Source organism: Octopus sinensis, linkage group LG15, assembly GCF_006345805.1.
Source record: "Octopus sinensis linkage group LG15, ASM634580v1, whole genome shotgun sequence".
Classification (NCBI taxonomy): Eukaryota; Metazoa; Mollusca; class Cephalopoda; order Octopoda; family Octopodidae; genus Octopus; species Octopus sinensis.
In genome coordinates, this window is record NC_043011.1 from 55416467 (window position 1) to 55439964 (window position 23498).

Here is a 23498-nt window from a genome sequence, read left to right on the forward strand (position 1 = left end):
TCAATGGAAAGCATTCCTCAGTTATTGAATTGTATTCTTTTTCAAGTAAGTTTGGGATATTTTTCCCAGTTGATGCCAAAGACAAAGTGATAAGCCAACAACCCCTACAATATAAGGAGTCCTACATCAAACTTTGACCAATGTTTCCCAAGCATGTCACCAAAAGTCTGAAATATAAAAATAAGAACAAATATAGGCACAAGGTCTAAGATTTTATGGGAAGGGGCTAACTGATTACATCAACCCCAGTATTCAACTGGTACTTATTTCATCGACCCCCAAAAGGATGAACGCCAAAGTTGATTTTGGTGGAATTTGAACTCATGATGTAAAGACACAGGAAATGCCATTACGTATTTTGTCCATCACACCACCAATTCTGCCGGCTTGCCATCCTGGGAGAAGAAGATGATCAAACCAGATTTGGAACAGTAAAAATTTCTAAAATTTTATTCTGAACAAAAGAAAACATTTATAGAAGAGAACTTAAAATGAGAAACGTTTAGACAGTTTTTGGTACCAGGTGAAGACATATTAAATTAATGACAGGTGCAATTCATTCCCAAACACAAAGGAATGGAAATCACAGACTAATAAACAATTAGTGATAAGGTTCAATAAAAATAATCAACAGCACAGGTCACAACATTCAGTGATGGATTTTGTTCCATCGGTAGTTTTAAACTGTTTAACACTAGTTTCATACTATCCCATAACTCACCAGTACTTTAAACAGAGTCTCTTTTAGTCTAAGGGGTCTTAACAGTCTCAGCTCCTCAGAAAAAGGTCTTTGGTTTGATTTCTTCTCGTCTGGTTAAGCCATAAGAAAAATGGTAGAAATCCTGATGCAGGCTTGATTGAGTCATTAAAGAATTAATTTCCTTGGACACCAACACTTGTCAAATAATAAATTAACATCAATCAACCAACAATAGAGCCTATACGCTGCCACTCAAACTGCAAGAAATAACTGAATCTCCTTCAAGTCATTCTATTGTCTTGCAAAAAGAAGACCATTTGAAATAATGCAGTTGGAGAAACCTTTGTGTTTATCTGAAATATAGGTTAATCAAGACTGGAATATGTCTTTGACTGAGGTTCACCAATTCATAACTAATACAACAAGAAATCTCTGTCAGCAACACATCTATTTGTTTTTAAGCTCAAGTGGACAGTTGGTATTTATTAGGAATTATTCCATGGAAGACTAGATTTGACATTTTCTTCCTTAGAAGTTTCAACTTAAAATCACCAAAAACGTTCATCCTTTGCCTACGTTACATTTTCTTTTTTCATTTCAGTCATGAAAAGTTCACCTGCTGTGCCAACAGTTTATGGTTCTCGAGTTTTGACATTGTACACGTGGAAAAAGTAACATTAAACGGATACTGTAATCACGTCAATTACGAACAGATATAATTTTAAATAGAAAGTCTTCTTAAATTCTTTCACAAATGAAACATATTAAGAAAACTTTCCATGATTTAGATAACTTTATTCTCCATATCAATCACATACCCCTTAACCCTTTTGTTACCAAACCGCCCAAAGCCGCCCAAAAAAATTTTGGTTAATGTGACCAAACCGCCCAAAGCCGCCCGAATTTACCTATTCATATTTAAATGAGAATATCAGAGCAAATCTCTTTAGTACATTCGTGAAAACACGTATTATACTTCGTAAACAGTTCAACTACAGTTTTGTACAATAATCGAAGTATAATTTTAATTCCGTGAATTTTGGGAGATTTTTTTCCGAAATTTGTTCCTATTGTGTTTTCAAAATTTGTAATTCTGACAAAAAATGGATACGAATTTCATTATATCAAGCAGCGAGTCAGAATTCGAAAGATTTTCTACTGAAGACCTTCATAAATCTAACTCTATGACTGAAAAAAAAAAGCACGTGGTATTTGATAATGAATCTGATGTTTCATTTTCCGAAAGTGAAAACAGTGAATCCGAGAGCTCCGACAGCGATAAAGAAAATGAATTGGCACCTGAATGGAGTGAAAATTTAAAAACTGTTTCTTTCGGTGTTTTTTCTGAAGAAACTGGACCAAGCCACAGACTTTCCCAGAAGAGTAAAGCCGTAGACTATTTCTTTTTACTTTTGCGAATGAGCCTATTTGAAATCATTACGGCGGAAACGAACCGTTACGCTAAACGTAAACAAAGCGAAAGAAACGATAGTTAGTGGTTTCCCATAACCTTAAATGAAATTAAGACTATTTTGCCATAAATATTATTATGGGTATCAGAAAGTATTATGGGTATCGTAAAATTTTGTTGTATACCCCATTGAATATTAGCTAATAACCCATTTTCTATAGCGATGTTTGAACAAAATTTTAATAATTTTATATTTTGTTGAATTTACCTGTATCTACCTGCAATTAGAGTCACTTTGTGACAAAAATTATAGTATAGAATTGGTTGAGAACATTTCATTAAATTATCTTCCAAAAATCAGATTAATATATTGATAAATAAAAAAGTTATAGTTGTTTAATGAAACCAGACTAAATTTATGATTATGTTAGAAATTAATTGAAACACATAAGGGGTGTATTTTGGTCAGAAATATAGTAACGAAAGGGTTAAACAATAAAAATTCCGATACCTTTCAGAAATATGAAATTGGTAAAATCAAAACTGAACAACTGAATAACTTGTAGTGTTTAGTTATGTCCCTTTACCTTCTCATGTTTTTGAGTCCTGCTAAGATCAACTCCACCCTCTGTCATTCTAAAGTTGATAAAATAAATTGTTAATTCTTTCCTCACATCAAGTGTGATTTTGTGCTGATGTTAAAAACTGTTATTTGAAATAAATGCCAGACAGACAGGTTGCTAAAGCTAAGAGTCATTCTAGACAATTTCAAGTCAGCTCAAAACTCATCAATGAAATTTAAGGGCCATGGTAGCTCATTAACATTAGATGGGCTGCATTAATTTCAGGTGTGTGTGTGTGTGTAGTATAATAAAGGCTGGCCCTACTTGAATTTACTGCAATGTAACGTGTTGGGTGCTTATCAACCTGTAATGAATTGAGCTTTTTATTACAGCAGATTTAGTCTTTGATATTCATATGTCTATGGGGAGAATATATAAATTTGTGATACCAGTGCCGGTGGCACATAAGAGAACCATCCGAACGTGGCCACTGCCAGCGCCGCCTTGACTGGCCTCCGTGCTGGTGGCACGTAAAAAGCACCAACCGATTGTGGCCGTTGCCAGCCTCGCCTGGCACCTGTGCCAGTGGCATGTAAAAAGCACCCACTACACTCACGGAGTTGTTGGCATTAGGAAGGGCATCAAGCTGTAGACTGGAGTCTGGTGCAGCCTCCTGGCTTCCCAGACCCCAGTCGAACCGTCCGACCCATGCTAGCATGGAAAAAACAGACGTTAAACGAGGATGATGATGATGTATGCATATCTAGCTATAAATATATACACATACAGTGTGTGTATGTGTGTGTGTGTGCATGCAAATACCAATTACTCTTCTATAATCCACCAGCAAATATTTATTGCAGGCTGTTGCAAGATAGACTAATGTGTATCCCTGTCATACAGGCAGCCTTATTATTATTATTCAATACTCATTACTTAACTGATATTATGACCTTAATCAAGGTCATAATACAAGGTTGGTAATTGTATTAAAGCCATACCAAAAACAGAGCAATATAATTATTAAATTTTGAAAAAACCAAAAATTACCTGAAGTAAACACTAGAGTTTCTCATCTTCAAACATCTCTTGCATTTTTTTCTTGTAACTGGAAAATATAAATTACACAAATTAAATGATTAACGATAAAAAAAATAATTCTGGTAACAGATACACATCCCTATTCTACAGAACCTGTTATTAAAGCAATTTTTATTGTTCACTAGTTACATATTCTTAAACCAGAAAAACACCCACATTTCAACAAACAGTTTCTACTTTATTTTGTCTCTACTCCACTCAAATAATCTTTTTTTTAAATGAAATAAAATTTCCTTAAATCTGGCCAGAATGTCTTCAATTTGTCTCTAATTGAACTAAAAACCCACATGTGGGTGGCTGTGTAGTAAGTAGCTTGCTTCCCAACCACATCATTCCTGGTTCAGTCCCACTGTGTGGCACCTTGGGCAAATGTCTTCTACTATAGCCTCAGGCTGACCAAAGCCTTGTGAATGGATTTGGTAGACGGAAACTGAAAGAAGCCTGTCATGTGCCGGTGGCATGTAAAAAGCACCCACTACACTCACGGAGTTGTTGGCATTAGGAAGGGCATCAAGCTGTAGACTGGAGTCTGGTGCAGCCTCCTGGCTTCCCAGACCCCAGTCGAACCGTCCGACCCATGCTAGCATGGAAAAAACAGACGTTAAACGAGGATGATGATGATGTATGCATATCTAGCTATAATATATACACATACAGTGTGTGTATGTGTGTGTGTGTGTGCATGCAAATACCAATTACTCTTCTATAATCCACCAGCAAATATTTATTGCAGGCTGTTGCAAGATAGACTAATGTGTATCCCTGTCATACAGGCAGCCTTATTATTATTATTCAATACTCGTTACTTAACTGATATTATGACCTTAATCAAGGTCATAATACAAGGTTGGTAATTGTATTAAAGCCATACCAAAAACAGAGCAATATAATTATTAAATTTTGAAAAAACCAAAAATTACCTGAAGTAAACACTAGAGTTTCTCATCTTCAAACATCTCTTGCATTTTTTTCTTGTAACTGGAAAATATAAATTACACAAATTAAATGATTAACGATAAAAAAAATAATTCTGGTAACAGATACACATCCCTATTCTACAGAACCTGTTATTAAAGCAATTTTTATTGTTCACTAGTTACATATTCTTAAACCAGAAAAACACCCACATTTCAACAAACAGTTTCTACTTTATTTTGTCTCTACTCCACTCAAATAATCTTTTTTTTAAATGAAATAAAATTTCCTTAAATCTGGCCAGAATGTCTTCAATTTGTCTCTAATTGAACTAAAAACCCACATGTGGGTGGCTGTGTAGTAAGTAGCTTGCTTCCCAACCACATCATTCCTGGTTCAGTCCCACTGTGTGGCACCTTGGGCAAATGTCTTCTACTATAGCCTCAGGCTGACCAAAGCCTTGTGAATGGATTTGGTAGACGGAAACTGAAAGAAGCCTGTCATGTGCCGGTGGCATGTAAAAAGCACCCATTACACTCATGGAGTGGTTGGCGTTAGGAAGGGCATCCAGCTGTAGAAACACTGCCAGATCAGACTGGAGCCTGGTGCAGCCTCCTGGCATCCCAGACCCTGGTCGAACCGTCCAACCCATGCTAGCACGGAAAACGGACGTTAAACGATGATGATGATGATGATGATGAATATTAAATGTCTGAATATTAAAACTAATTTTTGAAACTTCTTTGATGAATTGAAACTAGTTCTCTGATTTCTAACTATTTGGTTTCTTCATTAAAATCTCACAAAGTCACTTTTCCTCAATTCCAATGACTATTTTTTTCTCTACAGAAATGTTTGCATAGATCTCTACTGAACTTTCACCTTTAATCAAAAGATATAACATCAATCACGAAATTTTCACTGAATCTTCAAAAAGCTATAAAACTGCCCAAATATGTTATTTTAATGAACTGATGATAACCGTACACAATAATCCTTTCCACTGTAGGGAGAAGGCCTGAAATTTTGGAGGAGGAGGAGGAAAGTCGATTATATTGACCGCCCCAGCACTCAACTGGTATTTATTTCATTAACCCTGAAAGGATGAAAGGCAAAGCTGACTATGACAGAATTTGAACTCAGAACGGAAAGACAAACGAAATGCTGCTCAGCATTTTGTCCAGCTGTGTGCGTGCGCACATACATGCGAGTACTGTCCAAATCTCTGACCAATCACATACAGCTAGCTGGCATTCAATTGGTGTATCAAGTTTCAGGCATTTTGATTGGGTTTTGGATAGAAAATTCACCAAAAAGTCACTTCTATTGATTTTTTAATGGCTTTGCAGGTTGACTGGGGAAATGTAAAGATGTGCACAACCACCCTTGGACGGTTTTGAATGACCATAGAAAGTGCAAGCCCTCTAACTGAAAAATTGTGGATTTGTATAAAGGACACACACACAGACAGACATTTTGCCGTTTATATATATAGAGATACGCATAAGAGATATGTGTGTGTGTGGTGTGTGTACAACAGGCTTCCACACAGTTTCTATCTACCAAATTCACTCAGAAGGTAATGCTTGGCCCCGGGCTACAGAAGAAGACACTTGCACAAGGTGCCACGCAGTGGAACTGAACCTAAAATCACAGATCAGACATTCAATCAAGTTTTAAACAAAGTTTTGAATCCTTATTAAATTCTTCTTTTACAACAGGTGAGATATTTTGTTTGTTTGTTTTTCTATTGATTGCTGAAATATTTCCTTGTAAACTTACACTTCACTGTCCGGATTGTTTTCCTGGTTACGACATTTTTCCAACTTCTTCTCCAACTGTCGGATGTGTTCCCTCTTCAAGCTGTTTTGATTGTTCACCGTTATTTGAATTACTGAATAATATCACAAAGAGGACATTGGAACTTAAAATAGAGCAACATTTGTTCTATAGAAAACATGAACCAATCTGAGAAAAATGGAGAAATTTCAGTGGAATTGAAAGGGATTGTCTACTGAAACAAAAATACTTTCATAATTTATCCAATATCATTAATTAATTTTGATTTTCCAATATTATACTCCTCCTCCTCCACCTCTTCAACATAACTTTAGAAAAACGAGTTTGTTTTTATAGTTTAGCCTTGAGTTTTAGCAATGTGCCATACCCTAGCGGTTGAGGGAACCTGTGGAAGAGGTAGACCCAGGAAAACCCGGGACGAGGTGGTGAAGCATGACCTTCGAACTTTAGATCTCACCGAGGCAATGACCAGTGACCGAGACCTTTGGAAATATGCTGTGCGTGAGAAGACCCGGCAGGACAAGTGACACCATAACCCGTGGCCTTTACCTGGGATGTAGCCAGTCCACTTATGCATACCTTTCCTTCTTGGAACACAAAACTCTGCTTGCGAAGACCTGTTGAGGCAAGTGAAATCAAAATCGATCAAAAATCAATGGAAATTGTAGTTGTGATACCAGTGCTGGTGGCACGTAAGAGAACCATCCGAACGTGGCCATTGCTAGCGCCAGTTCGACTGGCCTCCATGCCGGTGGCACGTAAAAAGCACCAACCGATCGTGGCCGTTGCCAGCCACGCCTGGCCCCTGTGCCAGTGGCACGTAAAAAGCACCCACTACACTCACGGAGTGGTTGGTGTTAGGAAGGGCATCCAGCTGTAGAAACACTGCCAGATCAGACTGGGCCTGGTGCAGCCTCCTGGCTTCCCAGACCCCGGTTGAACCGTCCAACCCATGCTAGCATGGAAAGCGGACGTTAAACAATGATGATGATTTGAAGTAACAAAATATTTATTAGAAATACTAATAATTAAAAATACAATAAACACAAATATTACAGTCAGTATACTTACATTTAATTTGTTGCATTGCTCGCTTCTTCTGATCTGATTCAGCTCCTTTCATTAAAATTGATGTGACATAACTAGCAAAAGACAGATTTTAAGCAGAAACCAATCAAAAAATAAAGGTTCAATATTTTCTTTTTAAAGAGCAAAATTATTTTGAAAAGAATTGATTTAACTTGAGGATACGAATAGTTCTTGTTTTATTGATTCTGCAGAGAAGAGAAATTCACCCTAAAAAGATTAATATTTTTCTGTTCTTTTTTTATTGCTTAGTTAAAGGAGGGGAAAGTAAAAAGTAAAATAGAAATTTTTTTAAAAAACGTAAAACTTACCTCATAATGTCAATGTTTTTTAAAGAACAACTGTCCAAAATAGCAGCTAATGATATCTGAAAATTAAAAAACATGTCAATAAACAAAATCAATTAGATACAATTCACTAAATAGTATAAAGATTGAAAAAAAAAAATAAAACCCATTTACTCTACTGTCTGCAATGAAATTACAAAAAAATGGAGAATCTAAGAAGACATAGAAACAGGGCAGACGCCTTAGCAGAATTATTGCCCCCAGGGCAAACCAATGCACTGGGCCCCAGGGGGTATTTACTTGTAGTATACGTAGATCAGCTGGCAGAAACGTTAGCACGCTGGGCGAAATGCTTAGCGGTATTTCGTCTGCCGTTACGTTCTGAGTTCAAATTCAGCCGAGGTCGACTTTGCCTTTCATCCTTTCGGGGTCGATTAAATAAGTACCAGTTATGCACTGGGGTCGATGCAGTCGACTTAATCCGTTTGTCTGTCCTCTCTGTGTTTAGCCCCTTGTGGGTAGTAAAGAAATGAGTATACGTAGGTCAGAATTGGGTCCCTAGACTTGTATGACCCCAAGGCACATGTCAAGTGTGTCCATGTCTGACTGCATATAAATGTCCAAATTTGTAGACGATTGGAGCAATTTATGATGAATTTGAAAGTTAAAAAAAAAAAATTCTTAACCATCTTAAGTTGATTAAAAATCTCTAATGTTCAGGTCCAGCCTTTTCAGTTCATCTTAATGGATATATTTTTGGTGAATTAATGAGTACAAAAATTTGTATATGCAGCTAATGAAAGATAAAAACTAATAAGTTTTGTTTTCATTGAAACTCAAAGACATTTTTACACAAAAATCATTGAAATGGAGTTATCAGGTTTATAGTAATTTGCTTAGCTTTCCATACATAAACTTTAAATTAAATGCTTTGGAGAGGAGGAACAGGCTACAAACAACGGCCCTTTACTATTATGCAAATAAATGCAACATTTTAAAGAATTGCTATTAAAGAAATAACTTGATTCCAAATAGACAAATACAATAGTAATATTTATTATACTTAACCTGGGCTGGGGAAACCAACAGACAGATATCAGTTAACATGGATTTTTCTAAAAATTCTTCAGCTTGTTGTCGTAGTATTTCTGGATCACTACAAGTCTGACAGTTTGTCTGTAAGTGAAAAACAAAAAAAAAAAAAGGTCGATTTAAGAAATAAGTGTCTTTTGCTTACAATCCCAGGCCACCCAATGTCTTATTAGTGCATTTAGTAGATGGAAACTGCATGGAAGCCCACCACTAGAACCTCTCTTCTTGAAGAATGCATTACACAACATGAGGAAGATATGGTAAAAGATCCTGCAATTAGGAAGAGATTCAGAGAAATTCTAACCAATACTTCTGACAGCAGGGAAATAGATTTAGATTTTTGTATTATAGATGAAAACGGGATTTCTATGAAATATCTTGTTAAGGGCTATGGAGCAAACATGGAGCAAAGTCCCAAACAAACAAAGTTATTTGGTGGTGGAATGATATAGTTGATAGGACAATAAAGGCTAAGAGACATGGAGGGAAAGTGTAGAAGGATGGTGGCAGTAGGGAGCATTTCCAAATGGCTAGAAAAGAACTAGGGGTCAGATAAATTTGGCTAAGGGTGAGGCAGAAAGATTTGCACCTGTCTTGCAACATGTGGATCAGAGGCATGAGGTGTGTGTGTGTGTATTTAGACTGTTTATATGAGTGTCTGTTTGTTTACATCCCTGTAACTTAACAATCCAGCAAAAAGGGAACGATAGAATAAGTACTGGGGTTGATTTCTTTGACTAACCCATCAAGGTGGTGCTCTAGCATGGCCACAGTCCAATAACTGAAACAAAGAGAAATGATAGTCAAAGATCCCCACAGCACAGAAGGAAATTCTTTTTCTATCTTTTAATCAGGAGGGAAGGCAGTTTTGTTGCCCTTTACAGGGCCTCCATAACTAAGAGAAGAGGAGGGGGCATCCTGAGACTGGAGACGTGTCCCTCAAATACCTGCAATGGAGTAAATTTCTCTAGAGGTAGTCAAGGTGTTGGTGGTGAGTTTCAGGTGATAGATTAACTCTAAAACCAAATAGGCACCAATGGGATTTGAATTCAAACTACAAAGACCCAGACCGAATACCAGAAGGCACCAGCCCTGCCAACCCATCATGTGGAATTTATAATTTTGTTTTTTTTTACATTGACCACCCACAAAAATGTGAAAGGCAAAACTGACCTCAATTATATACAAACAAAACATTTAAAATCATCATCATCATCGTTTAACGTCCGTTTTCCATGCTAGCATGGCTTGGACGGTTCGACCAGGGTCTGGGAAGCCAGGAGGCTGCACCAGGCTCCAGTCTGATCTGGCAGTGTTTCTACAGCTGGATGCCCTTCCTAACACCAACCACTCCGCGAGTGTAGTGGGTGCTTTTTACTTGCCACCGGCACAGGGGTCAGACAAGGCTGGCAAACAGCCACGGTCAATAAAATAAAAAAAATTATAACCACAACTATTTTTTAAGCTGCATTTTAACTTGATACATTAAATGTTAGCAAAATGAAAATCTGTACAGCATGCACGCACACACACACATATGTACATAAGGTATTTGTGTATATATATAATCCATTGTTATAATTGTTAATGTGATATTCCATGATATATGTTAGATGGGTCTATTAAAAGAGCATTTCACATCATCTTAAATACAAGCAGAAAGCAGCCCCCATTTCAGGCACCTTCTGATAGGTTATGTTATATGTATGTGTGTGTATGTATATATATATATATCATCAAACATATATAAATATATAGAGTATAGGATATTAGCAACACTGGCTCTACAAAGGATATAATATGGGTTACAGTTGGCTTCCACCAGCCTATACCTGGTTATATTTGCACCACACCTGGAATATTTTATCATCATCATCATTGCTTAACATCTGTTTTCCATTAAACGATGATGATGGTGCTAAAATGCAAATATAACCAGGTATAGGCTGCAAGAGAGACAACTGTGCTGTTTGGGTCATGTGTTGCATATGGATGAAGACAGTGGTATGAAAAAGTGCCACATCCTAACAGTGGAGGGAACCTGTGGAAGAGGTAGAGCCAGGAAGACCTGGGATGAGGTGGTGAAGCACAACCTTCGAACACTGGGCCTCAGAGGCAATGACAAACAACCGAGATCTCTGGAGATATGCTGTGCTTGAGAAGACCCGGCAAACCAAGTGAGACCATAACCATGGCATTTGCCAGTGTAGCATAACCAGTCCATTTAAGAGTACCTTTCAATCATTGGGCATCATCATGGCTGATGCCAGTACTGCCTGATTGGCCCCCATGAAAAAGCACCCACTACACTCTCTGGAGTTGTTGGCATTAGGAAAGACATCCAGCTGTAGAAACACTGCAGGTCAGATTGAAGCCTGGTGCAGCCTTCTGGCTTGCCAGTCCTCAGTCAAACCATTCAACTCATGCCAGCATGGAAAGTGGAAGTTAAACGATGATGATGATGACATGTATACAAGCAAGAGGGAGGTTTGGTATCTTTTTGTGTAAAGAGCTACATTGTCATCTTATATAAGATGTAGATGTGCTTGGGTCTCCTTGTCCTGACACTGCATAAGAGTTGTAAACAAGTGCCACCATCATGTAAGCAGGGTCCTTAACTTTCAATCTTCCATATAAACATGTCTGGTCATGGAGAAAATATCATCTTGCTGGTAAACAGTTTGGGGTTGGGAGAGGAAGGACATCCAGCCATAAACAATTTGATGATGAGGAGAAGGAGATAAGAAGAAAAAAAATGTATGGCTCAGAGCACCAATCAAACCCCCTTAATATTTAACTTAAAAATGATATTCCTTGAGAATGCAAAAATTCCTTTTAATCTTTCACAAACTCCTAAATGCACAAACCAAAGTGGTGTAAGAAGTTCTGCAAGTCTCACCTTCATATCAATGAGAAAACCTTCAAGAGGACGGAAAGGATTGTGGACAGTCAAATGATAGGACAGCTTCTCCATGAGTAACAATTCAAATCCAAGAATAACGTTAGCAAATTTGTCCCGATCTCCTTTCAGATTCCCAACAAACTGGTTGATAGACACATTGAATTCTTCCACTTTGCTTGCTAAATATACACTCGTTAACCTGGGTGAAGAAAAAAAATGTAAACTCATTTTATTAACAGATTTAACTATTTTAACCATACTTCTCTTGAAAAACACTAGCTTTTGTTTCAGTTAATTTAAAACTAATGAAGAATTTAGTAAAACAAATTGTTATAATGAAACTACTGATTAGAGCATGAATTAAAGTAAAATTTTGATGGAAGCTTTTAATTTCAATCACTTTAAAAGAAGAAGTTTGCTCAGGGAGTGAGGGACAGTCTTTCAATCGCAACAACTTTGGAACCTACCAAATTAAATGATTTCCAACCTCCTGCTGAAGGCAGCATCTCACAGTGCAAGCTATATCATCATCCTTGTACTAACATCCCCTTTCCCATGGGAAAGAGGATGGCTCAGACAATTCATTGAGGCAGATTTTTTATTAGGGCCAGATGCCCTTCTTTTCACCAACCCTCACCTGTTTCAAGCAAGGTAAGCTTTCGTCCATGACTGGACAGAAAAAACTGGAAATGAAGAACACTGTATGACAGTGACACTCATTTACAATTATTGCACAATGTCAAAACAAGGAGACAGTAACACACACACACACACATATATATATATATATACACATGCATGTCCTTTACCCCCCCCCCCTTGTGGCTTCTCTCCCTTCTCACATCGATGAAACCAACCATGCTCTTCGTCTATTCAACTCTTTCTCCTTCCCTCCTGGCCCCTCCAAACTTCTCTTTACACTGGACATCCAGAGCCTCTACACTGTGATACCTCACCACATACATATTTATGCATACACTTTTTACATACAAACGAAGGGTTTCTTTCAGTTTCTATCTCCCAAATCCATTCATGAGGTTTTGATTGATCCTGGGCTATCATCATCATCATCGTTTAACGTCCGTTTTCATTGCTAGCATGGGTTGGCCGGTTCAACTGGGGTCTGGGAAGCCAGGAGGCTGCACCAGGCCCAACCTGATCTGGCAGTGTTTCTACAGCTAGATGCCCTTCCTTACGCCAACCACTCCGTGAGTGTAGTGGGTGCTTTTTACGTGCCACCGGCACAGGCTATAGTATAAACATTTGTCCAAGATGCCATGCTATAGGGCTGCCCTGAAACTATGTGGTTGGGAAGCAAACTTCTTAATCCCTAAATTCTATAAAACCTTTATCAGCAATTTAACCAAAGTGGAAATAAGTTGTTTCTGAGAAGAAACGGTCCGGACAGATTTCTTAAACGTTTTATAATTAAATCCTATTTCTGTAATTTGAGATAAAAAGGTTGCTCATTTATCAACCAAAATGTCCAGAGTTGTATAGCTCTTAAAACCTGCTTCTAAAACATCATTCATGACTTTAACCCTTTTATTACTGTATTTCTTTCAATTAATTTTAAATATAACAAAGAATTTAGTAAAATAACTTAGTTATCATTAAGCTAATGTTAGGAACATAAACTGTGACTAAGGTTTGGTGGAAGATTTTAATTCAAAACTTATGAAAACAAGACATTTGTAACACAGACCCAGAGCCAGTTTCAGCCAGGTTGGTAACGAAAGGGTTAAGCCTCTTCAAAAGAATTACTCTTAAATTAGTGAATGAAAATGTTCAAAAAGTAAAATTACTAACGTGATATCACGAGGATGGAAATCCATAACTGAATTGTAAAGATAAAACCTTTTGAAATATGTCATGGCTGTTCCCTGAGGGAAGAAGAAAACAAATTTAACTTTAGAAACATATAAAACAATTCCAAAGATGCAAAAAGGAAACTAATATTACACATTTCTTCTAGTTTTAAACCAACTGGTCTAAAACAGGCAAATAAAAATAATAAAAGAAAGAGTAAATTTTGTTTTTAAGAAAATGATTTTTTTTTGGACATGATGCCCAAAGATAATGTAATTCAATAACTGACACTTATGGAACAACAGGCAAATGTATACAGGTGTTATACATCAACCTTGATGTCTATTTTATGAAACCTAGAAAAATGAAGAGCATGGTTGAACTCAAAACATAAAAGACCCATAAATACACAAGGCTGTTTTTGAAGACTGCATTTCAATGTGCCGTTCCCATAAAAATTCAATATCCTCCTGCTCAATCTGCAGAGGTCAGGTGGAATTTGTCAAGGTAGATTTTTTTATGGACAGATACCCTTCCTATCACCAACCCTCACCTATTTCTAAGCAATGTAAATCTTTCCCCATAACCAGACATGTTTTTCAAGACTGGAAATGAAGAATCTCGCTTGAATGGCTGCGACAAGCTTATTTAAAAGCATCACCTGATGTAGAAACAAAGTTACAGACACAAACACACACATAATATACGTGTGTGTGTGTGTGTGAATAATGGGCTTCTTTCAGTTTCTGTCAATCAAATCCATTCACAAGCTTTTGGTTGGCTTGGGGCTATAGTAGAAGACACTTGCCTCAAGGTTCCACAATGAAGTCTTTCTCAAAGTGAATTATAGAATCATAACCTGGCACTAATACAGGTTTTTAACTGGACAAACTGGAGCAAACAGAGAAATGCTCTCCACCAAGGAGCAGGCTGAAAGAGCAAAACGACGTCCAACTTTGTGTTGACTTTTAACCATCTTCAATTTCTTAAATACACTGAATTATTTTGTTGATTCTACATGGTTTTAGTCCTCTAGACATAATAATGATCATCATCATTTAATATCCGTTTTCCATGCTGGCATGGGTTGGATGGTTTGACAGGAGTTGGCAAGGCTGGAGAGATGCCCCCCACACCACATGTCTGCTTTGGCATGGTTGCTATGGCTCGATGCCCTTCCCAATGTCAACTACTTTATAGTGTGTACTGGGTGCTTTCACGTGGCACCAGCACCCAGGTGGCATAACATTGTGGACATAATATAAATTGTTTACTTCTCATCCTTTTAACAAAATTCTTATCCCCGCAGACAGACTTTTGCATTTGCACTTGTTGTAGAAAAGTATTTAAATCTCAGCAAATAAAACATTATAAAGTATCAAATGTCAGTAAAATCAGATCTAAATTTGAGTAACACTACTAAATGGCTTACTAACCAAAACATATTTCGGCATTGGTGGCTGGAAACGATTGCAGAATTCTTTCATGATGAACTCATAATGACGGGCAAGTATGTATTCCTCTTCATAAGTAAAGAGAACTGCTTCAAGATCTTCATCCTAAAAGAGATATAGTATAGAATTGACATTATTTACAAGGAATTGGCTCCTGCAGTTTTACTCTTCTTTTTTCACGAGTGACCTTCTAAGATCCTCACCTTTCTATAATATACTATTACCATGGTGTCCGTATTGCTCTTTCATTCTCACCTAAGATAAAATCATTTCAAGACTAAACTTTATTTTGACTGGAAACAGATTTCGATAGTAAATTGCAAACATCTTTAATTTCAGAATGACTTTTTCATTAAGTGAGGAGGAAGAGCTAGAAGAGGATCAAGACTGAAAGTTGGGAGGAAGTCAGCATAATTGTCTGAAACAGGTTTCAGATGAGGTGAGGAGAGGAGAATGTACGAATGGAGAGAATGTAGTCCAGAAAACACATCATCATCATCATTGTTCGACAGTGCTCGAGACAATGGAATTTACTATGTTATGCCAGACTTCACGGTCCATCATAGCATTACGGAGGTCCTGTTGCTGGATGCCTGTATCCCTGGAGATTACATCAGGGTAGGAGAGTGTGCGCTCTCTGGTATCGCGAGCAGATGGCTTCCAGAGGAGAAGAGTAGAAATTACCTCGTTTTCAGCTCTACAACAATGTCCAACAAACTGGACTCTTCTACCTTTCACAAGAGATGATACAGGTGGTAGTTTCCCATATATTTGTACTTTGGTTGGATGACGCTTCTACGAGAGATTTTGAGCTCTCATAAGGAGGCGAGTGTAAGTTCCATCCAACCACCTCTCAAGCTTCTTTGATAACGTCCGGGTTGTTAAATCTGAATGTAATGAGTGTATCAAAAGTATTACTGCTTTTTCTCAAAGCTTCATCCTCATTTATGATTCTAAATTAATTTTTGCTTCTCTCTTTTATTGCCGAGTTAACAGGTTGGCACACGCCTGCAACTGGAATGTCATTAATATTTCTTTCTATTGATACATTCCTCATATTTTCGTTGTATTACTTTAGATGCAGCTTCTTAAGAGTTATTTTTAAGGTGTAATGTTTTACACCGCCGAGAACTTCAATATGAAGAGCAGGGACCTCCGTATAAATCATCCTGGAAGCCCTCGGTAAATTCTGATGTTTAATGATAGCGTGGAAATAGGTGAAGCTTCTTCCCTCTCTCTCTCTCTTCCTCCTTATTCCAGGAATTGCAATTAGGATGTTTTTCAAGTGGACTGAATTTAATTTTTATTGTTCTAGTTCTGAACGTCAGAGTAGCTTCCATTTCGTGTCTCATCACCAGCAAACCCCTTGTAGCGCTTGATAGCAAATAGGTTTAGGAGTCTGGTCAGAACAAGGAAGTTGAGGGGAAATAAAAACTACCATAGCACTAATTAATCGTCGTCGAAGAAGGGATATTGGCAAAAAGCAAATGGTTGTATCTTTCACATAAATATTTTATAACGAGAATACATAATTATGATGGACGCATGATCAATAGTGAGGATTTGGGGCTTTAAAAAGGTCAGCGACCATCGATAGAAATGGTCAAGATTAACATCCTCCCTTTTCATTCTGGTTCTTAAATACGTGTAGACCAATACTAAACTTTACTAACAGCATCATTTACTTTCATACACCAAATTCTTAAAACCCCAAATATACTTCTCTCATTCAAGTTCTACATTTATTGATGGAAAAAATACATTTTAGGTTACTGGTTGCTAAGGTAACGCTAATATTTAATCCATAAATAAAGTTCTGTTCTTTTCCAGATATTTTTCTCATGTAATCTAAAATATTTTTTCACTTTATCCATGTTAATCGACTCTTAAGATCCATGAAATACGTTAACATGGAAATATAAATTCATATGTATTAGAGATATTTCTTAACCAGAATGAGAACTTCTACAAGAATCGAAGAAATAAAGATCTCATGGAATACAATGAAACATTATGTTGTAATGACGAGTAATATTTCATTTACAGTGGTTCTAATATACATTCTATCCTCGCCATTTCTATTGTTCTGTCTCTATTTATTTAAAAGTCATCATCTAAATCTTAGATTGATTAGCGAAAATATTGCAACCTTTCCATGAAAACATTCGATCCCAAAGAATTAGTTCTCTCTGTACTAAATATTATCATAGAGACATTTGAACACATTCCTTGAAAACAACACTTTCATTACTCATATTGTAAATATATAAACCACTTATATTACTTTCTTTATTAGCCACACAAAGTCTAACCACGCAATAAAACTTTTATTATTAAGGTATTATTCGTGCAATCCCAATGAAATAGGAGGTTTAAGTTTCTCAAGAGATATACCTACCGAGATTGACCCTCGATGGCTTTCAACGTAATCATCGTGAGCTTTTCTTCTCAGCCGTGTGAGAGCCGAGTCCGAGTCAAATGTCCAATGTGATTTCTGTGTGCTAATGGCAAACATTATTATTATTATTGCAGAAACAGACGAAACACACAAACCAAATTATAACAAACCCTAAACACAATTAAAACAACAACTCCGTGTTTAAGGCTTCCGATCTAATTGTTTGCTAATTACATAAATAAGTCAAATAGTCTGTATCTTTGCATAGACCGGTCCGGTCCTACGCAACGTTAAATATCCAAGTATATATATATATATATATATATATATGCGACAATTTACGCTATATATACCCCCAGCAACACAATATAAACATCAACGAAGACGACTCGTCCACCATTTTGTACGATCCATGTGGTCATTAACACCGGAAGTCTCCCGACGTCACTTCCGGCCGCATAACCCTCTCCTAACAACAACCCTGACACCGACTCGAGACTTGCCACATGTGAGTAACAAATGCACTTTTATCGCCTATTTTATTGATATTTCGGCTTCAGATCTTTTTAATTTTCAACTCAAGATTTCTTTTTCAGTTTTTTCCTACAGATTTCGAAACTGATGATTTGTGCAAACCGTCAAATTGTTCTATTCTCTCCTTTGTTTAATATAAAATCTTTGCTGATCGAGTCTGGTGTGAAACCAGAAATCCACCGATTTCTCTTCAATTGCTGTAGTTTTTATATATTTGTCTTTTTTTAATAATTAAATCCAAATAATAATTAGATACCAGTAGAACTTGATATTATTTAATTATCCATTCTAAATATTTACGACTGACTTGAATTTAATTAATTTGAATCTGATTAAAAAGTAATCTTTTAACATTTTTAATTAATGTCATAAGTTCTAATTAATCCCATTGACGGTGTTTTATCAGGAATCTTAAAATATTTTTGTTGAGCAAACAACTTTATATTTTATTTGTGATTCTGTCCGGTTTCTGATTTTAGAAAGTGAAAATAAGCAGAATTCAAAATTATCCATTTTTAAACTTGAATTTATAAAACACCAAATGTTTATTTAAAAAAAGAAAAATAAACGCTAAATATTTTAATAACCAAACGTTAAGTGCTTATTTAATAACTGAACAATAACCGTTTATTTAATAATTAAATGTTAAGTATTAATTTAATGACCAAACTCGAAATATTTTCTAAAAGTTTGGAGACAATCACTGCACACACACACATCAATTGCTGTAGTTTTATATATTTATCTGTTTTAATAATTAAATCCAAATAATGATTAGATACCAGTAGAACTTGATGTTACTTAATTATTCATTCTAAATATTTACGACTGACTTAAATTTAACTAATTTGAATCTGATTAAAAAATAATCTTTTAACATTTTTAGTTAAACTTGAATTTATAAACACATCTAATGTTTATTTAAAAAGAAAATAAACGCTAAATATTTCAATAACTAAACGTTGAGTGCCTATTTAATAACTGAACAATAACCGTTTACTTAATGATTAAATGCTAAGTATTAATTTAATGACCAAACTGGAAACATCTTCTCAAAAGTCTGGAGAATCCAATTCGATCGAACAAGACATTGACTCCATATTTGTCACGTGTTCGTTTCTTAGAAATTTCAAATAAATCCAGGCCAAACCCTTCTTCCACCCGACTCTCCACCCGTTCGTTGTTTCTCTTTTATATTATAAACTATCGCTTATATCCTGATCTTTATTGCTTCGGTGATGAACGAACAATTTAAATGTCGCTCTAAACAGTAAATATAAATTCAATGTTCTTCATAAACTAAGGACGCAGATTATCCACCAAATATAATTTCATCTTTCTAGATTAGCAATATTTATTTCCGCAGAGATATGTTAATATCCTCGCCAAATTATACTGAATTATGTTATATTTTTAATTACGAAAACATTAAGATTAACACACTCACCGGTAAAATTTCCACTTTTTTCTTATTTTTATTGTCCTAAAATTTTCGTTGCGTCTTGCAACCTTTTCAATAGAAAAACGTGGAAATTTTACCGGTGAGTGGTGTTAAATAATAAGGCACTAAAAGAGAATGACTCTCCCCAGACACAACAGAATATGCTTCAACACACCGACTCATATAAAGAATCTTGCGAACCAAATCCAGAAACGGAAATATTAAGATTAGCTTTATTTCCCTTCACAAAAGGATTAACTATTTTGTGGGTTTGCATAAAAAGGGACATGCATACATACACACGTGTGCCTCTCTTGGTCTGTTGTTATTTAGGGTATTCCTCACAACAGAGAGGATTAGTGTAAGTTTATCTGCACTTTGTTGGGAATGATGGATCGAAAGGACAAACCCAAACTTGACCTTTTTTTTTTTTTCAAATACAAATAAAAAAAATAATGTCAGAGCAAATAGTAAGAATATTTAGATCAAATAACGATATCTTGTCTTTTGAGTGTTTAAACTGCTTGATTCGTTTTGTATCTGAATTTATTTCATTTGACCTGAGCTAGAAATGTTGCTATTTACGTGTGGAGGGCGAAAGTCAGTTTACAGCACTGCAGTAACTCATCTTAAGCTACGGCCATTGGTACGTGACGAAGTCTCAAACGAGAGAAATCATCTGGAGCCTTACAAAAAGTCTGCACTTGAAATTGGTACTACTTGAGAACAGGGGTCCCGGTGCGCGTACTCGCGCATGCTAGTCATAAATACCGTAACATTGCCAAAAATTATTTATTTTGTGTTTTATTTACTTTGATAGGTAGTCGTTGTAAGATCGACTAGTCACGACTAGCTAGCGCGAGTGCGCGCACCAGGACCGCTGTTCTCAAGTAGTACCCTTGAAATTCGTGCATGGCCTATTTTATCTGATAGGAAATCCATTGGTGTAGTAGATGGGGTTACGAAGACAACATACTGGATTGGGTGCAACGGATCGTGCATCACATGTTGGTGGGGTTCGGGACAGCAAGATAAAAAAAAAATTTAAAAATCATTGGGTCGCTTGTTGAATGGTTAAAAGAATATTCCCAATAAAACGTCAGAGATATTTGTGAACGCATACATCTGTGTCCTGACAAATTATTCAACTCTTGGTGAGAAAACTTTGCCCAGGCTATTCCTATTCTAGTGGTGACACTCTCTGAGCATCCACCTCCACTACTAACTTGGTCACCCAGGTAGCGGAAACTATCAACTACTTCTAGTTTCTTCCCTTGGAGTGTGATGGAATCTGTTTTCTGAGTATCTGTGGTGTCTATTGCTCCTGTGCACACGAAAGGGTCTTTGCTTTTGGCCATCCCAAACTCTTCAAAAACAGTTCCTCTTGAATATTTGCAAGTCTAAAATTGCAGGAAAAGCTTATGGAGTTGGGCAGACTGATTAGAGTATTCAATGCGGGATTTGGTGAAGTGGATACGATTTAGGTGATGAAAGGAGAAGTAAATCAGGTGTGTTAGGGGTCAGCTAACTCTATAGAATAGAGGGAGGATTCCAGTGTTTAGTTATAAAAAAGGCAAATGATGCTGTGGGTTTGGGATGGGGTGCTTGGCAGAAAAATTAAATTCATACAAATTGATTAATGTCATCATCATCATCATTTAGCGTCCGCTTTCCATGCTAGCATGGGTTGGACGGTTCAACTGGGGTCTGTGAAGCCAGAAGGCTGCATCAGGCCCAGTCTGATCTGTCAGTGTTTCTACAGCTGGATGCCTTTCCTAACGCCAACCACTCCGTGAGTGTAGTGGGTGCTTTTTACGTACCACCTGCACAGGCGCCAGACGGTGCTGGCAAACGGCCACGAACGGATGGTGCGTTTACGTGGCACGGGCGCCAGGCGAGGCTGGCAACAGACACGAACGGATGGTGCTTTTACGTGCCACCAGCACGGAGGCCGGTCGAGGCGGCGCTGGCAACGGCCACAATCAGATGGTTCGCTTACTTGTCACCGGCACTGGTATCACAGCCGCAATTTCCATTGATGTTGATCAACTTCGATTTTGGTTCTGCTTTCTGATATCTGATTTGATTTTGATTTTCACTTGCCTCAACGGGTCTTCACAAGTGGAGTTTTGTGTCCCAAGAAGGAAAGGTATGTATAAGTCGACTGGCTACATACCAGGTAGAGGCCACGGGTTATGGCCTCACTAGTCTTGCCGGGTCTTCTCACGCACAGCATGCTTCCATAGGTCTCGGTCTCTAGTCATTTCCTTGGTGAGACCTAAAGTTCGAAGGTCGTGCTTCACCACCTCGTCCCAGGTTTTCCTGGGTCTACCTCTTCCACAGGTTCCCTCAACTGCTAGGGTGTAGCACTTTTGCACACAACTATCTTCAGCCATTCTCGTCACATGACCATACCAGCGCAGACGTCTCTCTTGCACACCACAACTGATGCTTCTTAGGTTCAACTTTTCTCTCAAGGTACTTACACTCTGTCAATTATGAACACTGGCATAACACATCCATCGGAGCATACTGGCTTCATTTCTTGCGAGCTTATGCATATCCTCAGCAGTCACGGCCCATGTAGCATGTACTTTTTAAAAATGCAGGATGCATTGTAATGTGAGAATTGAACCTGTTTAACACTTAGCTCTTACATATTTATGAGTCTATTATAACTAAAACCTATTGGTGAGAATTTAAATGTGTGTGAGTGTGTCTATGTATTTGACCTGTTTTAGGTGTGTTTTATATACTTGGTATGTACTATGGCCTACATCAGTGATCCCAGTTTGGCTGTTCTTTCTACTGAATCCAAGACTCTTAAAAGTTCATTTATTGCAACAACTGTTGATCTTGTTTTTATAATATTTATTACTTTTGGTTGGATCAGGTTTGCAATTCACTCTCTTACACCTGGGAATCCTGTTACCTGTCAGCCTTAAGATCTCAATTTACTACTTGACCCTACCACCTTTTCCTATATTCTGTGTTGTGTCTATTCTACAAATTCATTAAATTGTCAGCTATCTGCAGCACATGTCCAGAGCTTTGCTTTCATCATGTCCCCCCCCCCCTTTCAAAGCTGGCATGAGCTGGACAGGTGAGCCAGGGGGTTGCACTCTGGTCTATGTTTATATTAGCATGATTTCTACAACTGGATGCCAACCACTTTATAGAGTGTGTTGAGTGTTTTTTACGTGGTTACCAGTCAGGTTACCAAGTACCTGCAAGATAAGGCCCCTCTTGTATTTATTGACTCCAAAAACCAGATTACTGTTTAGGTTCTTATCACCCTAATCTCTTCAGGTCTTTTCACTTAAACTGCCTTCCAACAAAACCATTCACCTTGACTAGATGATCACCAATCTGTGGCTGATTACATTGTTACACCATTAAATATGTTACATCTGAACCTGTTTAGTTCATTAAGGTAGGTGCAGGTGTGGCTGTGTTAAGAAATTTTACTGCCCAATCATTAGGTTTCAGTTTCAGTCCTACTGTGTGGCGTCTTGGTAAGATGTGTATGTGTGCTGTGTAATTTTTTTTTTTTTACACTATTTTTATTAAAGGAAGTTGTCAAGTATTTCATTTGCTATTTTTCTCATATTCTATATTGATCTTAGTTGGGATACAAGGTCTGCTCTGGCTGCTTCTATTTCTACATAAACTTGTGGTTACTGTGTGACGTCATCGATTATTTGCACGACTTTTCTTGTAGATTGCATGCCCATTGACTCGTACATGTTTTGTTATTTTTATCTGGATTGGTACAGGGTTAACTCACAACCTTATCCAGCAGATGAGCTGAGAAGTTCATGGTTGCTTATATCAGATATCTTAGTGCACTTGTCAAAGACATCCAATCATAGAAACCATGCCAGCATGGAAAACAGATGTGAAATAATAATGATGACACGTAAAAGCACCAGCCGATCGTGGCCGTTTGCCAGTCTCCTCTGGCCCTTGTGCTGGTGGCACGTAAAAAGCACCCACTACACTCAC

At 37.2% G+C, this 23498-nt stretch overlaps 2 protein-coding genes across 5 annotated transcripts in view; one reads left to right on the forward strand and one right to left on the reverse strand.

Annotated features, from left to right (window-relative positions):
• On the reverse strand, positions 1-17939 carry LOC115219779 (cyclin-H). 4 transcript variants are annotated; one of them, XM_029790034.2, is made up of 10 exons: positions 17519-17936; positions 15103-15225; positions 13667-13740; positions 11855-12056; positions 8932-9039; positions 7888-7943; positions 7562-7632; positions 6473-6584; positions 3725-3782; positions 1-167 (listed from the first exon to the last, which is right to left on the reverse strand). In XM_029790034.2, exons 1-9 carry the CDS (start codon positions 17633-17635, stop codon positions 3737-3739), a joined length of 909 nt encoding a protein of 302 aa, XP_029645894.1. In that variant the 5' UTR covers positions 17636-17936; the 3' UTR covers positions 1-167; positions 3725-3736. The 4 variants fall into 4 exon arrangements, with proteins under 4 accessions (XP_029645894.1, XP_029645893.1, XP_036365672.1 ...); XM_029790033.2 differs by lacking the exon at positions 3725-3782 and adding an exon at positions 4696-4753 and having other exon boundaries at positions 17519-17935; XM_036509779.1 differs by lacking the exons at positions 3725-3782; positions 15103-15225 and adding an exon at positions 4696-4753 and having other exon boundaries at positions 17519-17937.
• The window catches only part of LOC115219825 (TATA-binding protein-associated factor 2N), a 10150-nt gene continuing 4540 nt past the window's right edge, over positions 17889-23498 (forward strand). The window contains exon 1 of the mRNA XM_029790106.2: positions 17889-18026. The gene's annotated coding sequence lies outside the window, so the exon portion shown is untranslated. The remainder of the gene's footprint in view (positions 18027-23498) is intronic.

Coding starts and splice junctions, on each gene's coding strand:
- LOC115219779 (XM_029790034.2), bottom strand. CDS start 17,635: ATGTTTGCCATTAGCACACAGAAATCACATTGGACATTTGACTCGGAC. Junction 15,226..17,518: donor GCCATCGAGGGTCAATCTCG/GTAGGTATATCT, acceptor TATCTCTTTTAG/GATGAAGATCTTGAAGCAGT. Junction 6,585..7,561: donor AGCAATGCAACAAATTAAAT/GTAAGTATACTG, acceptor GATATTATTCAG/TAATTCAAATAACGGTGAAC.